Source organism: Puma concolor, chromosome B4 (genome assembly GCF_028749965.1).
Source record: "Puma concolor isolate L17-30 chromosome B4, mPumCon1.1.hap2, whole genome shotgun sequence".
NCBI lineage: Eukaryota > Metazoa > Chordata > Mammalia > Carnivora > Felidae > Puma > Puma concolor.
The window spans coordinates 13,955,637-13,971,900 of record NC_141673.1 but is presented as its reverse complement, the minus strand read 5'-3'; the positions used below and the strand labels follow the sequence as shown (position 1 = coordinate 13,971,900).

The following is a 16,264-nucleotide window of genomic DNA, read 5'->3' as shown; positions in this document are numbered from 1 at the left end:
GTACATGCCCTCCTATCTCTGCCCACAGTCCTTACTCAGGAGCTGTGTGCCCTTCTAATTCTCAATGAGAGTGTCTTCTCCCTGAAGGCAGGTGTATCACTCACTATCCTCACAGCTCAATACCAACAAGGAGCAGGGCTGAAAATCTGTGGGCTTATTGACAAAGGAAAGAGGCTATCATTGTGGCCCTGCCATGTACTATGAGGTGACTTGGGTCTGTTATTTAACCTCTTTAAGTGTTGGGTTTTCACTCTTATAAAAAACGGAGATTGGATTATCCCTCTGTCAGGACTGTTGTGATGAAAGAAGCATATGTATGTAGAGCATCTAGGCTGCATGCACAGTCTGGACTGTACCAGGCAGCTTGTAAAAAGGCAAGTTCTGGGGCACCTGGGTGGCTCAGTCGGTTGAGTATCTGACTGTTGATTTCAGCTCAGGTCATGATCGCAGGGTCATGGGATTGAGCCCTATGTCCAGCCTGCTTAAGATTCTCTCTCTCTCTCTCTCTCTCTCTCTCTCTCTCTACCCCTCTCTGCCCAGCTCACTGGAGCTCACCTGCTCTCTCTCTTTCTCTCCCTAAAATAAAATAAAATAAAATAAAATAAAATAAAATAAAATAAAATAAAATAAAAGACAACTTGTCCCCCAAAATGTACCGTACTAATGTAAGATGCTAATAATAAGGGAGAGAGGGTGCAGGGCGTACAGGAACTCTGTACTAGCTCCATAATTTTTCTGTAACTCAAAAATTGTTCCAAAATTTTAAAGTTCACTTAAAAAAGAAAGTAAGTTCCATCCCTACCAACCAACCCTCCTCCTTCCCCTTCCCTCCTCCCTGCTCCCCCAGGCCCTTCAAAGTCTGCCTTCTCCTTTTTGAAAACCTAGTATCACATCATTTCAAAAATAAAAATGCTCAGTGGCTGGATTTGGGGAATCTTCTTTTTAATCTTGTAAGACTTCTTAGCATCGTGGCATCAACCTGGGTCTCTTCTGCCATCTCAGGAATAAAGAAGAGAAGCCCCAAATTGTCGTGACCTCTTTGCCTCTGAGACCAATCAAAAGGCAAACGAAAAAACAGAAACCAGACTTCCTTTTCTAATGAAGATGGTTGTGAATGAAAAAAAAAAAAAAATACCCTCTGCTTCTAGGGAAGCTGGTAATTTTACCTGGTCCTAGGCTGGCTGACAGTGTTCCCTTAAATGGCCCCTCCATCCATCTCAATAAGGAATCAGCACACACACCTCTGCCCACTGCACTCTTCCAGATGGGCAAGCCCAGCGCACCTTGCGGAGAAGAGAACAGTTATTTGTCTTCCTTGACAGGCCACGTCCGTCCTTGTCATATATTAGATGCTGCTAATAATCTATGTATATGCATTTCGGAGGGAAAAAAAAAAAGTTTGTGTCCTTGCAATAGTCAGCGAATGACATGCGCCGATTTCCTCTTTTCATGAGGATGTAGATGAGGGGTAAGTTGGTCCCTCTTGTAATTTCAGGGGAAGATGGTAAATTCCAGTGGGTCCTAACAGGATCATGGCCTTCTATGGATATGAATGCATCTGAGTCTGGTTAATTCAATCACACTTTCCCTTAGTATCATGTATCCTTCCAAGTACAGGGGAGTGAATGCATTCATTTATTTTCTGAGAAAGGAAATTCAGTACTGGCTGTTCAACTCTATCTGTAGCCCTAGAAAAAGAGAAAATTTACGGTTCAAGCATCTTCGAGGCTAGCACTGAGGATAAACAAGGGAAAAGAAGTCTGGAGCATATAGAACAGGAACTTGAACATAGGGATGATTCAGAAAGTCATTCAAAGGGCATTTGGTTGGGGGTTTTCCAAGATAGGAACTGATAAACAAGTTATAGAAAGTTCTAATTTTATTTCTTCTTTTGAGCGTTCATTATCAACCACTTAAAACCACCATCACCACCAATGCCTGACTGAGCCCATACACTTTCATCAGTAATGGTGAGCCACTAAGGAAAGAATTCTCAAAAAGATAGATTTTGCCCCTCAGGGGACATTTGGTGATACCTGGAGATGTTTTTGGTTGTCCAAACTGGGGAGGGTGGTGTCACTGGCATCTAGTGGGTAGAGACCAGGGATGCTGCTAAACCTCTACAATGTACAGAACCAGCTCCCCACAACAAAGAGTTCTCCAGCTCCAAATCTCAGCATCACCAAGCTAGAGAAACACTGCATGAAGGCAATGAATCTCAGATCACTGGTGATGTCCAGGCCAGTGTGGGGGACAGGAGTGTGCCTTGGTGATGTGAAATCTGGGAAGACCTTACAGGTAATTCTGATACCAGAAAAGGGCCTCTCCACCCTAGAGCTACCCTTCATGTAAGGCCCCTTTAGCCAAAATACTTGTAGAGCAAACAAGAAAAAAAATTGAGCATATGATTCCAAAGATGGGCTTTGTCATTTTCTCCATCAATTCATTCAACAGGTATTTGCTTCTTTCCTCCTACTGCCTATTCCGCAGCTGTCTCTCTCTCTCTCTCATGCCTTTACTTGATCCCAACCTGCTCCCTCACCCTCCCTCCCTTCCCCCAGAATGACCCAGGACAGCCCTATATCCTCTATGCATCCACTAAAACTACATTCACCATCAAAATCTCTTTGCCTGAAGGTAGCTGATTATCAGCTAACTGAAAGAAAAGCAACCTGAATAATTCACATTAATGGCAGGTACCACCTAGTGGCACTCCCAGTGCACTGCGCCCTCTCGGAGTCCGGGGTCCCGCCCTGAGCGGGCAGCAGGTACACAGACTGCTAAAGTGTTCCCAGAAAAAAAAAAATCAGAACGATCTGATTTTTTTCAAGGAAGAATGAATTAGTTGCATGAATTTCCAATAGACTGAGCACTAGAGAGCATTGCTTGTGTATCTGGTACCAAGTAGGTGCTCAGGAAATATTTACTGAATGTCTGAATGAGCAAAAAAAGACTTCTGGGCAGAGCAGTTTCCTGTAATTCTGGGTTTGATGCTTAAGCTTTTTGATAGCTCTTTCTGAAATTTTCAAAGCCTAAAATGTTTCCATTCCATGACTCGATGATCTCCCCTTTTCTCCATGCCCACAACATATTTTTTATTTCCAGGAAACACATAGTCAGTCTCCACAGCAGAAGGGCCCATTAGGGGTGGTAACCATTCCAACGTGGGAGCCACAAGCAAAGTGTTCACCAAAAATAGCAACAGCACAGATGACCCAGGACCCTGTGGTCATACAATAACAGGAGATCAAAGAGTGGCCTGCTAAGACCCCCCCACCCCCGCAAATCCTTCTCTTTTACTGATTCTAATCACCCTCCCAACTCCAGTCTACAGCCCTACCCAAACTCTGTCCCTCCTCTACCACTCCACGATAAAAGAAAAAGCTAGAAAAAATAATAACACCATACTTTCTGGATTCTAAGAGGCCACTGATTATAGGATATATCAAAACATTTTTCAGGAGAAAAAGACCATCAGGCAAATTACTTTTGTAAGTCACACATCTCAATTTTGCAGATAGTAAAATGTGAAAACCCCTGCATGGAAAAACTGAGCTAATATAACAAATACCTACAAAGCACTAGGTGAATTACATATTTTGCCTCCCAACTATTATTCCCATTGAGATTGAGCAACAGACGTGCCAACTGTATGGGAGAGCCAGCCTCAGACCCAGGTCCTGGGACTGGCACACTCCACAGCCTGTGCTCTCCCCACAGAGACACGTAGCTGATGCTCTCCAGTTAGGACAAAACCCTGACTTCCCCCAGGACCCTCCTCCCAGGCTCCCCTCCTCCACCATGATCATGACTGGGGCTATCTGGGGAGTGCGCCTTACTCACAGAGGACTAAGGTTGCCTTCTCTGATATCCAGATCCTCCCACCCTGAATCTTAGGTCCCCAAACAGCTGCCCTACTGGGATGGCCACAAAATGACTCTAATATTAGTACCAGCAGCAGCTACACACGGTCAGTGCTGACTCTGCAGGTACTGAGCTAACCTCTACGTGCAACATCTCACACGACCCACGCAGCAATACCCTAGCAGCATTACTATCCCCATTTTACAGGCAGGAAGTTTGACTTGAGATGGTACCAAGGGTCGAAAGGGGACCCACCCAAAGGAAAGGGCCTGGATGTCTTTGTCCCACTCCTTGGCAGTGGACACGTGAATTAGGGAAGAAGGGAAGGAATACTTCACAGCCACTTCTAGAAATGTGCCTTTCCTCCTCTTTCTCGGGAGCCTCCCAGTGTCCTGGAGAGCCTGGAGCCGTGTGCATTTAGGAACAGCCACGCAGTTGACAGGGGTCCCGTCTGCCCAGTCAGGGGGCTCCTGGGGATGTACAGGGCATGGCTGGCCTGAGAACACACAGCCACATCAGCAGGAGGTGCCCTCAGTCTCCAGGTATGTGCTGCACAATCAGGGCAAGGTCGGGGATCTTTCTCGGATGAATTCAGCTCTGCACTCGCCCTGTCGCTCCTGCTCACTAACCACGGCTTGCCAACCACACCTCGCCCTGCTTGGTGCTTGCCGATTGCTCATTAGCCTTCTATTAGGGACAGCAAATCCTGCCACTCTCCCTTCGGAAACCAGGAACCACAGAAAACAGAAAACCAGATGCTACACTAGGGCACACCGGGAAGTTCAGAAAAGGAAACTGTAAGAGCTCAGTGAGAACACTATTTTAATACCAAAAAGGAAACACCTAAAGATACCTCCAGCCCAGACCTTTGCTGTAAGATTCAGAGCTGCTCATCCGTCTCTGCATGTTCCACCCTGAACTCCAGGCACTGGGTGCTATCCACTCAACTTTCCTAGTTCACCTCTAATCCAGGTCCTCTGCTTGGTCCCAGGGGCACTATCCTACCATAGGCCACATGTCCTGCTTGGACTGAAGCAGTAGCCAACCCAACGTATACTGTCACCAGTTTCTTTCAAGGTATGGGTTTCCTGCCTCACCTTTTGGATCATTGCCCACACTGCAGCCAAAGAAGTCTTTTCCAATCTGAGAATCTGAGCATACTTCTCTACCTGAAACTCTAAGCCTTTTAATTACCTGTGGATAAAACTCAAAGCTGTAACTTAGAAGACCCTTCCTAGTTCTCTTACTTTCCACCCCGCAAATCACCTAGAATCATACGCTTTATTTGTTCATTTACCTAACAAATATTAACTGAGCACCTATCATCTGCCAGGTACAGTTCTGGATGCTGGAAATATCTCAGGAACAAGACAGACAAAGGCAGTATTTATGCATCAGCAGGAAAGACACACAGCAACCAGGTAAAGCCAGAGGCATCCAGGTACCCAGGTCTTTGCTGCTTAGTGGGTAGGGTGGAGCAGCCATCTTGGTAAATCCTTGCAAGACAGACTAGAAGGTAACAGGTGCTATAAAACATGAAAAGAGCAGGGTGGGAGCGAGAGGCTGGCATCTCAGGTTGCAGGATTAAAGGCAACAATCAGGAGAAGCTCACTGAGAAGCTGAGATCTGAGCCAAGACTCGTAGGGACTTGGGGCAGCAGGACAGAGCAGGCTAGGAATAAGCATTCCCCAGCAGGGGGACATCAGAGCAAAGGACCAGAGGCAGGAGCCCTCCCACTCTGTCTGAGGAGATTTGATGTTCCCTTCAATGCCTGTCTGCACCATTCTCTCTCCAGGATCTGCATGTGGCATTCTCTCTGGGAGGTGACACGGAGGCTAATGTCACCATGCCTCTTCCCTCCAGAAGCCTTCCTGACTCCCTCAGCCCACCAGACCAGGGCTGCCTTCCCTGAAGTGTGATTCTACCTCACCCCGAATTCTCCCTTTCAAGGTGCTTTCCACATTTTATGTAACCATGTGTTCAGCTGGATCTAGAATCCAGTGGTCAAGAGCACGGGCTCTGGGGCCACCCTGGCTTCGGTCTAGTCTCTGCCACAGCAAGACAGTTAAAGACTTTTATGAATGCTAAATGAAATAGCCCACTGCCTGATACGTGAAAAGCACTTATTAGAAATTAGTACCGTGAGGGCAGGACTTGGGTCTGCCTTATTCATGACTTTCTTCTCCCAAGCCTGAGGCGGGCCCAGGGGCTCAAAAGATAAGGAGTCAACTAAAGAATGAGTGGATGAATGAACATGGAGGCAGAGAGAAGGACAGGGACAGGGTGACAGGGAAGCAGGTGGGTTTCTGTTCCCCCTAACTCCTCAGGAGTTGCCGGTTGAAGAACAAGAAAACAAAGACGCAGATGGGAAAGGGAATTATCATTGATGATTAAGTAGCATGCAAGGCAGAGCCATTTCCTGACTTCACCACCAAAATAAAACCTATGGGGGTGTTTATGGCCAAATTATTCCCCCACTTTCATAGAACAACAGCAAAAAGGAAGCTCAGAGAAGTCAAACGATTTTTCTAATATAGTGAAAGAAGGCAGATCCCCTTCCAAGTTAATGGGAAAAATAATTAAAACGTCTTCACCAATTTTGCGAGGAACAGAATCCCTTGACGTTCCGCCAGTGATGAGCATTTCAGCCTGTCCAAGGGAAGAACCGTGAGCTTCTAAGGAGAGAAGCCAAGAGCTGGTTCCTGGGGGCACCTGGGGGGGCTCAATCGTTGGTTGAGTCTCCAACTCTTGATCTCGGCTCAGGTCACAATCTCCCAGTTGGTGGGTTTGTGAGTTCGAGCCACGCATTGGCTGTGTGTTGCCAGTGCAAAGCCTGCTTGGGCTTCTGTCTCCTTCTCTCTTTCTGCCCTTCCCCCACTTGCTCTGTATCTCCCTCTCAAAATAAATAAAAATAAACTTAAAAAGAGCTAGTTCCTGGACTCTGAATGGAAGGCAGCACGGACAGGACAACAGACTCAAAGAAGGAAGTGGATGAGGACATAAAGGGCCCTCAAATTTTCCACACGGAAAATCAGCTAAGAATTAGCAGTTAAAAAACAAAGCAATGAAAACTGGTAGTGAGCAAGGAACTTTACGAACAGGAGGAGGGCAGGGGAACATTCGAAACCACGGCACAGACGAAAAGAAATGCCCCAGCCTTTGACTGAACCCTAAAATGAAACACAAACCCCACAGAGGAGACTCACCCCATCACAGCAGAACCCCAGCACCTTCCACACTTACAGAGCACCACCCACACAGACACAGGCTGTCACTGTCATTGGAAAGCACCTGATTTGAAACTTCATAGCTTTCAAAGTTTCTGCTTTTCTTCCCTGGGGCCAGGCAGCCTCTCTAGGAAGGCAGGAACAGATGTGCAGTGAGGTGGACCTTGTCCAGAGCAGGCCTGGCCAAGGAGGGCTGGCTTTACTCAGGGAACATGGGCCCTTTGACTCCCTGTAAGTCAGCTGAAGGGGGAGGGGAGTGTGGAACTTTACTTTCAGGTCAGTGAAGGGAGGGAAGAAGGATCTAAAGTCAAAGGAAAAGAGGCAAATGGGATATGACAAACAGTAGACACAGGAGGGAAGAGGAAGAGGAAGGAAAGGAAAGGAAAGGAAAGGAAAAGGAAGAGGAAGAGGAAAAAGAAAAGGAAAAGGAAAAGGAAAAGGAAAAGGAAAAAATAACGAGACAAGGAAGGAAAAGCATGTACTGGGCACTAGGGTTCCTCAAACCCACAACCCTGTGAGGTGGCATCTGTGTTTTCTTTCTACAGGTAAGGGAGCATGGTGGAGAGGTTAAATGACCGCCCCCCCCCCACCCCTCAAGATCATCCCACTGATAAGCATACCAGCAGGGACTTGAAACTCGAGGTCTTCCTTTAAAGCTTTTCCTACTCCACCAGTTCTGTTAACAGAGGGAGGGAGGGGGAGGGGAGAAAGGAGAAGATAAGGAGAGAAGCAGGGAAGGAGGGGGGAGAGAAAGGGGGAGGGGAAAAGGGCAGGAATGGTGGGGGGGAGGAGGGGGGAATGGGGAGGGGGCAAGGAGGGGGAAATGGGAGAGAAGGGGGAGGGGAGGAGGGAAAAAGGAAAGAAGGGAACAAGGAAGAAGGGAGGGGAGGGAGGGAGAAGGGAGGGGCAGCCTTCACAAGATAAGAAATAGACCTGACCCACTGGAAGAAATGTTACGAGTGTTTAAAAACTCCTTCAAGGCAAGTGGTTATAATCACAAAAGTTCTACAAGTGACTTTCCAGAAGCCATACTTTCCAGGTTTTTCATATTCAGCTTTTCTACATTATTTTACCCTTACAGCCACCCCAGTGCCGAGGAGGGCTTTGTAGACAAAGCTGCAAAGTAATAGAGCAGACACACTTTAAGGATGTCCACCATCATCCCATACTCCGGTGGGAGTCCTTAGAGAAAGTGGAACCTGGGGAGAATGACGCACGTTATCTTGTGCACTCCTCACAAAGACGTGCACTGTTCCTGGTTCATTTGAGCCCAGAGAAGGCAGTTAACCCACCATGGTCACAGAGCGACCCCGATTCTGCCTTCTTCTACTGGCCATGATGAGCGCATGAGTAGAGCTCTTGGGGCTCATGGCTACTTTAAAGATGATGTTCTGGGATGTCACAAGCTGGGCCAGGATTCTGGAAACCAAAATTTTATTTTCAAATCCTGGGAAAACCACACTTCTCCATGGCCCTGATTTTGCCTCCATACCTCTGTTCTCAGGATGCCTATATCACCCCTACAGCCCAGTTCACATGGTCACCCAGACTGCTTTCTTGTTTCTAGCTTCGGTCTCTCCACAGAGACTCTAAACTCCATCTGCTCCTCTGGGGAGTGTAGGTGCAGGGTAAAGGGTATTGGATTTAGAGTCGGGTCATCTGAGTTCAAATCCCAGTTCTACAATTTAGGAGCTGAGGTGCTGGGCAAGCTACTTTGTCTCCCTAAGTGTGAGTTCCCAGATCTTTAAAATGGACACATTAACAATAATTACTTCATGGGAGTGTTGTAAGGATTAAATGAGTTTCACCATAAAGTGCTTAACAGAGTGGTTGGCACAGAGTAAGTGCTTAAAAATGTTAGCTGTAATTGGTCCACAGTGAGTCTGTTAGCTCTTGAAAAATATCCACTGGTATCACATACCTACCCACACCGTGGCACCGTGGGGGTGAGCAGGGCAATACCCACCTGTGCTTGGTACTCTGACCATACCTGTTCTGGGGCCAGAACTTTACATGACGGCAATATGCTCTTCCTACAGGGAAGGCATTTCTTCTCAAGAATTAAAAATACTAGGTTGAACATGCAGTATGGAGTTTTTCTAAAAGCTTCAGATTATGGGGGTACATTTATTATTTATGCCTTCCTAACAGCCTCTTCCAGTATTGCTAAAATTAGATAGTGTTTCCAAATATTTGTGCAGTAAACCGATGGCACTCAGGGGTGGTGGGTGACTCAGGATCAGCGGTCACAGCCGAACTAAGGGCAGCCCCCCCCCACAGCCCACGCACCCCCCCAACGACCCCCTCCCCCGCTCCGCCCTGGAACACGCACAGCCCCCTCACCATCAGGAAGCCCAGAAACGCAGGAGGCAGAGCGCAGACTCCACAGCCAGATGGTCCAGGGCTGAGTTCTGCTGTGAATAGCTCTCTGAGCAGGAAAAGTTATTTAGCCTCTCTGGGGCCCAGTTTATCCTGCTTTTCAAAAGTACAAAGCTTCTAGCTCAGGGCCTGGACCAGAAGAAGTCCGTAGGAACCAGTATTTTCCCTTTGCTTTCCAAACACTCATTTACCTGCCTCCTTCTCAGCATCTCCGTGTGGATGTCCAATGAGGCATTTCAAATGTAAAGGGTCCCAAACCCAAATCTTCTTCTTGCAGTTGTGGTGGGGTCTGCCAAACGCCGGCTTGGGCGTCCCACACTCTGTGCCCTCTCACCTCCCACCACCTTGACCTCCAAAACGTACCCCTACCCTGACGATGCCTTTTACCTGTGCTGCTCCCCTCGGGTCTGAGCTAGCAACAGGCCTCGCCTGGATGACTGCCACGTCTCCTGAATGGTTTCCTTGCTTCCTGTTATTCTCAACTGGGCAGCCAGGATGACCCAGTAAAAACATCAATCAGGGGGCACCTGGGTGGCTCAGTCGGTTAAGCATCTCTCGGTTTCGGCTCAGGCCATGATCTCACAATTCGTGAGTTCGAGCCCCGAGCTGGACTCTGTGATGACAGCACAGAGCCTGCTTGGGATTCTCTCTCCCTCTCTCTCTGCCCCTTCCCTACTTGTGCCCCCTCCACGCCCCCAATAAACTTAAAACAAAACATCCGTCAGATCACATCACTCCTGCTCAAAGCTGCACAATGGCTGCCCTTATCACAGAAGGGTAAGGCACAATTCTCCCTGTGCCTGACAAAGGAGACCTCCGTGACCAGACCCATTAGCCCCCAGCCATCCTGGGCTCATTCCATCCCATTCCTCAAACAAACCAGGCCACAGGGCTCCCGAAACGTCACATTTGCTGTTCCTACTGCCTGGGACACTATTCCACTTTTCCCTAGGCACCTGGCATGCCTATTCTTTCAACTTCCTCATGTTTCTGCTTAAATGTCACTTTCCATTAAATGTCACTCTTCCATTGGAAGAGCTTCCACTACTGCTGGATTTGAATACTGAAGCAATGCACGTGTGCACACACAGAGGTATTCCTCATCTCCTTTCCTCCAGAGCAACCACTAATCACCATCTAATATACTGTATATTTTACTTGTTTGTTGTCTGTCTCCCCCCGACCACCCCACTCAACTATACACTTGCCAGGGTAGGGGCTGGGTTTCTTTTATTCTTGCAATGTTCCCAACAGTCAGGAGATGGTCTGGCAACTATTAAGCTCAGTAATATGACCGAATGGGTGGCCCTTCATTCTCGCTATCCGTGGCACATTCGATTCTTTTTGCTGAGAATCATTGAAAATCCTCCAGCAGTGGCAGCTGGTGGTAAGGGTGCAGAGGGAGGCACCTGCCATTTAAGTGAAGTCAAGTCTCCGGGGGCGTGTGGACATTTCCAAGAGGCACCCAAAGCTTCCCATGGTGGAGGCGGAGCAAAGATCTAAGCCCTTTCTAAAAGGCTTCTTACTAGTGTCTCCGTGTAAATGGATTTAGGTGAGGGGAATTTCACAGCGTTACAAAGGAGTCAAGCATATGTGATCTGAACACAAGAGCCCCAGATAACTAGCCGTTGTGAAACAGAGAAAAATCAACAAGGCCAAACTACATCAATGTCACTCAAAATGTTTATGGTGAAGAACGCCAAATGCAATTGCCCTCAGGAGAGGGGAACTCTCCCTTTGGGATCAGAACTTCCTACATTCATGAGTTTGTCCTATGGGGCTTTCTTCCTATTCCATGTTCTGGCTACTGATCGTTCAAGTTTAGAAAAAAATAATTAAAAAACAACAACAAAAAAAGCTGTAGAAAAGAGTGCCATATGGAGAAGAGAAGAGCTTACTTATTTTCTTTTCACCTCCGTATTTTCCCAGAAAAGTTAGAGTGGGCATGGGAAAACCTCAGATGTTTTTATATTCCTTTGTTGGTGATAGATAAAAATACAATGCAGCCTGCCTTGTTTGTGAGCTCCTTGAAGGCAGGGGCTGTGTTCTCGACCGTTTTAGGTAACAACAACATCTAATATATTCCTCTGCACGGCAGGGGCCTAACAAATGCTAGAAATAAACCAATGAAAGAATGAACAAATAAAATATAGCCCATTAACTCAGCTCCTTGCATTCAAGTGCACACTCCCCCCCGGCTCCTGCCACCCCCAGGTCCCTGTCATGACCTTGGCTCATATACTCTGCTCTACCCCAGGATCCAAATCCTTGGGCCACAAGCACCTTGGGAGCCTTTCGTTCACAGAGGATATCGAGGGATTTAAAACCACAGTGATGCTATTGTTGTTATTGGCTTCAAAACCCCACCAGCACTATGGCAGGTCCTAGCTGGGACAGAATAAATGGTATTTCCTAGCTACAATGCTACAATTAGTGACCACCTGTTCTAGTGATTTTGCTGAGTTACATTTCTCCAAGGGAGACTTATAGCTTTAAATGCATATTTCAGGGTGAGTTTCTGGGGAAGCAGACTCTGATACAGAAGTTAGCATGCAGGAGGTTAATTTAGGGAGCGGGTCTTGGGAAGAGCATCTGAAAAGAAAAGGCAAGAGGACTGGGCAGAGGGAGAAATCCAGCTGTGAGGGGTTCTCCAGGGAATGTTAGAGCTGGCTCTGCAAGACTTCACATTCTCCAGGAAGGGGATGTGGCCCCAGGCATGTGGCTCTTCACGGGGCTGGTAGCTGAAGGCCACATGCGGGCAGTGATCCCAGCAGCTGGAGTTAATACATCCTTTATTCCCAAAGGGGAATGTCGGCATCCACCACACAGAACCACTTCTCTCTGGCAAGTGAGAGCATGATGACCACCTCCTCTGTGAAGCCCTCCCAGCTGCCTTCTCCAATCCCCTTCAGAAGAAGTCTCCAGAGCCCAGCACACCAGGGATACCCAGTAGGGATGCAATAAATGCCTGCTGAATAAACACATCACTGAATACTAGACATTGGCATAAAAGTAGGAATATCTTAGAATTATTTTTTAAAAATTGTCCTCAAGGAGTTCAATGTAATCAGAAAAACAAGCAGAAGTAATAGGGAACTCGAAAAGAGGTGTGCACGGAAGCCAACACACATACACATTCTGGTCTCGACTCTGGGCTGAATCCTGCATGCCTTCAAGCCTCAGTTTCTTTGTTTATGACATGAAAGGACAGACCCCCAACATTCCGTGAAGAGACCAGAGCTGAGCCACATGATGTCTCTATTAGTGTCATTACTGACATGGGTAAGGAAAGTATGTTTCGATCTTAACAAGGGAAAGAGTCTGAGGGTCAGAGTGTCTCCCCCATGAGATGCTGAGGACTTTTTTTCAATTAGCCTAGAGCTAAGAGACCCCCAGAAAGAAGCAGGCCAAGACCAGAGTAGGTGAGGAATTTACTCTTCTGTCCATGAGACCAACTGGAATACCCTGAGATTTAGGAAACAGCTGTGATTTAAAAATCACTGAGTAGTAGCTCACCTTCATAGGATAAGAAGCTACAGACAAGTAGCAGGAGGGATTTTAAACACAGAAGCCAGAATGCAATTTTAAAAAGAAAACTAAGAAATAAAAAGGAAAAAAAAACCTCTCACTCCCAAATTTATCTCCTACTGCATTTGTCTAATACAGAGAAGAATTTGTAAGATAATGCAATTTTAAGAAAGACATCTGGAGGGGGGATTAGAATTAAAGCCCGAGATTTGTGCTAACCTGTCACTTCTCCCATGCATCCACACCGGAGTCAAGTACACCTACTGGGCTCACAATTCCCCACCACATAATCTCATATACCTTGAGGCAATGACAAGAGCCACAATAGCTAAGAAAAAACTAACTGGATGAGAGGGAATGTCATAAAAAGCCAAACTTATACACTTCCTAAAAATGATCAACCACAGCATTAATGAAAGCAAAAGCCATAAGAACATTTTCCAACACTCTAATCAGTACCCATTTCTACCACCTCACAGGCCTTCTTCGCAATCAAAACATCATTTGATTTAAAAAAAAAAAAAAAAAACACTGATAAATGTATGTCTCTACACAGCTAAGTCAACACTCAATTATCCGCATACAAAATATACACATTTGACGTTTCTCTCTTACAATGCATCCTAAATTGGGTTCTTCCTATGAACATAAACCTTACCTCTTTATTTACTAAAGAAATGCAAACATATGCCAGTTTGATTCAAACGTGTTTCAAATGCCAGTAGAGTTGATACTTAACTAGATTTGTAATTCCTTGTCCATTAGTATGGACCCATTAAGTGTCGGCCTCACATTTAAAAAAAAAAATACAATCCCTCTTCTTGGCATGGCGAGACCTTTAAAGACACCAGGGAACATGGGGTACAATTACCTTTGAACTTGTGGAACACGGCCCACAATTCTGCAATGTCAGTGGCAAAGGTGATATCCGTGTCAAGGACAATAACCCTCTCCAGGTTGGCAGGGAGAGTCTTGGTCAGGACGAGCTTCATTAGACCATAAATGCCAGAGTAGTGTTTGTTGGGGATCCAGGAAACTTCAGACTACACCAGGCAGGGAAGAGAAGGAGCAGAAAAAAGAAAAACAAAAAGAATCATTACATTCATTTTTTGCATAAACATTGTAGTGCCTGGTACATAAAAAGTATTCAATAAAAATTTGCTGAGTAAATGAGTATTTCCTTAAAGATACGTTTATGTGATGTACAGTTTGGCATGTGAAGTTTTTTGGAAGAAAATGCATCTGAATCAAGGGAGAGGAAAAGCAATATTTATTAAATAAATATTATTTCAAATGCTAGGCTCAAATTTTTTTTAAATAAAACCTTTATTATAGAGAGTATATAGGCTCACTGGGGAAAATAAGAATATGTGCAAAAGAATAAAAATATAAAAATTGGATCATACCCTCATTTTTACAAATAATACTTAATTGTTCCTAGGTAGAAATATTTCTTTAAATCAAATTCTGCTTGTCATTAAAGACTGCTACTTCAGTGGCATTGTCAAAGCTTCTGCTTATCTATTTTTTAGAGCTGTAATTAAACCAATGAGTGTTGCTCCTTTCCTGTTTCTCAAACACATGAGAAGGACTTGGTCATGACCCATGCAGCACTCTTCACTGGGGAGTAAGAGGATACACACCCATAGACGGTAAAGAACCACCAATGGAGAGCCAACACTGAAATCCTCACATGATATAACAGGACAACCAACGTCCCAAAGGTTGGTAACTCGGTCAGCAACTCACACATCTCAGTACCACTTGGGACCCAAAGGCAAGGCGAAAAATAATACAGAACACCAGTGTGCTAAAAGTTTGTACAGGTACAGGACATATATGAATGTAACTACAGGTGGGGTCCCCATTCTAGCTGCCATGGGGAATCTCCATGGAGGCAAAAACACACTTATTTTTCATGAAGTTAACGCTTGGGGGGCCCTGGGTGGCTCAGTCAGTTAAGCATCTGACTCTTGGTTTTGGCTCAGGCCATGATCTCACAGTTTCATGAGTTCAAGCCCCACACCAGGCTCTGTGCTGGCAGCGTAGAGCCTGCTTGAGATTCTCTCTCTCTTCCTCCCTCTGCCATCACCCTGCTCGTGCTGTCTCTCTTTCTCTCAAAATAAATAAATAAACTTAAAAAAAAAAGTTAACACTTATAATGGAATTCTTTAGTGGAAAATGAGGCCACCTTATTAAGATTCCAAAAAATACCGTTCCCTTTTGCCCTTTAGGGACATTCTGAGGACTCTGTTCTTAAAAAAAGTCACATTTAAAAGCAAGAAACCAGTTTTGTTCCCAAAGATGTTCATCACCATGTTATAAACAGAAACAATCCAAATACCCCTAAACTGGACAGTTAATGAAAACATGCCTTTTTTTTTTTTTAAGCTTGCTAAGCATACTATTCAATGGCTATGAGCAATGTAGATTAAGATATACTGAGAAGAAACTTGCATATGATGTTAAAAGAAAAAAAGTAAGTTTTAAAATTGTTTTTGCTTAATAACCACTATGTATAATCAACATGAAAACACCCAAATTTACGCAGAGAAAGAAAAAATAGAAGCACGGCACTGAATTACAATAGTGGTCATTTTGGAATGACGGGTCCCCCTCTAGATAAAAGGATATGTATACTATACACACACATACACATATATTTAACTACACTTTTTTTTTTTTTTAAGGTTTAATTATTTTTTAGAGAGCAAGAGACAGAGCACGAGCAGGGGAAGGACAGAGAGAGAGAGAAGGAGACACAGAATCTGAAGCAGGCTCCAGGCTCTGAGCTATCAGCACAGAGTCCAACGTGGGGCTCAAACTCATGAACTGTGAGATCATGACTTGAGCCAAAGTGGACGCTTAACTGACTGGGCCACCCAAGCACCCCTACACTTTTAAACACTTCTCAACTTTTTTTTTTTTTTAATTTTTTTTTTCAACGTTTATTTATTTTTTGGGACAGAGAGAGACAGAGCATGAATGGGGGAGGGGCAGAGAGAGAGGGAGACACAGAATCGGAAACAGGCTCCAGGCTCTGAGCCATCAGCCCAGAGCCCGACGCGGGGCTCGAACTCCTGGACCGTGAGATCGTGACCTGACTGAAGTCGGACGCTTAACCGACTGCGCCACCCAGGCGCCCCTTCTCAACTTTTTAAAATGAGCAACTACTACTGTTGTAAAGAAAACCTAAGCCCTGCATTCTTTTTAAACATGCCCACATCTAGTAATGGTAGGAAAACAGGGACACAGAGGCTGCCTTG

The 16,264-nt window shown here is 45.6% G+C and overlaps 1 protein-coding gene across 1 annotated transcript in view; it reads right to left on the bottom strand.

Moving 5' to 3' along the window:
* The window catches only part of LARGE1 (LARGE xylosyl- and glucuronyltransferase 1), a 548,933-nt gene that overhangs the window by 217,670 nt on the left and 314,999 nt on the right, over positions 1–16,264 (bottom strand). The window contains exon 6 of the mRNA XM_086712419.1: positions 13,870–14,041. Coding sequence (XP_086568545.1) covers positions 13,870–14,041 — 172 coding nt within the window. The remainder of the gene's footprint in view (positions 1–13,869; positions 14,042–16,264) is intronic.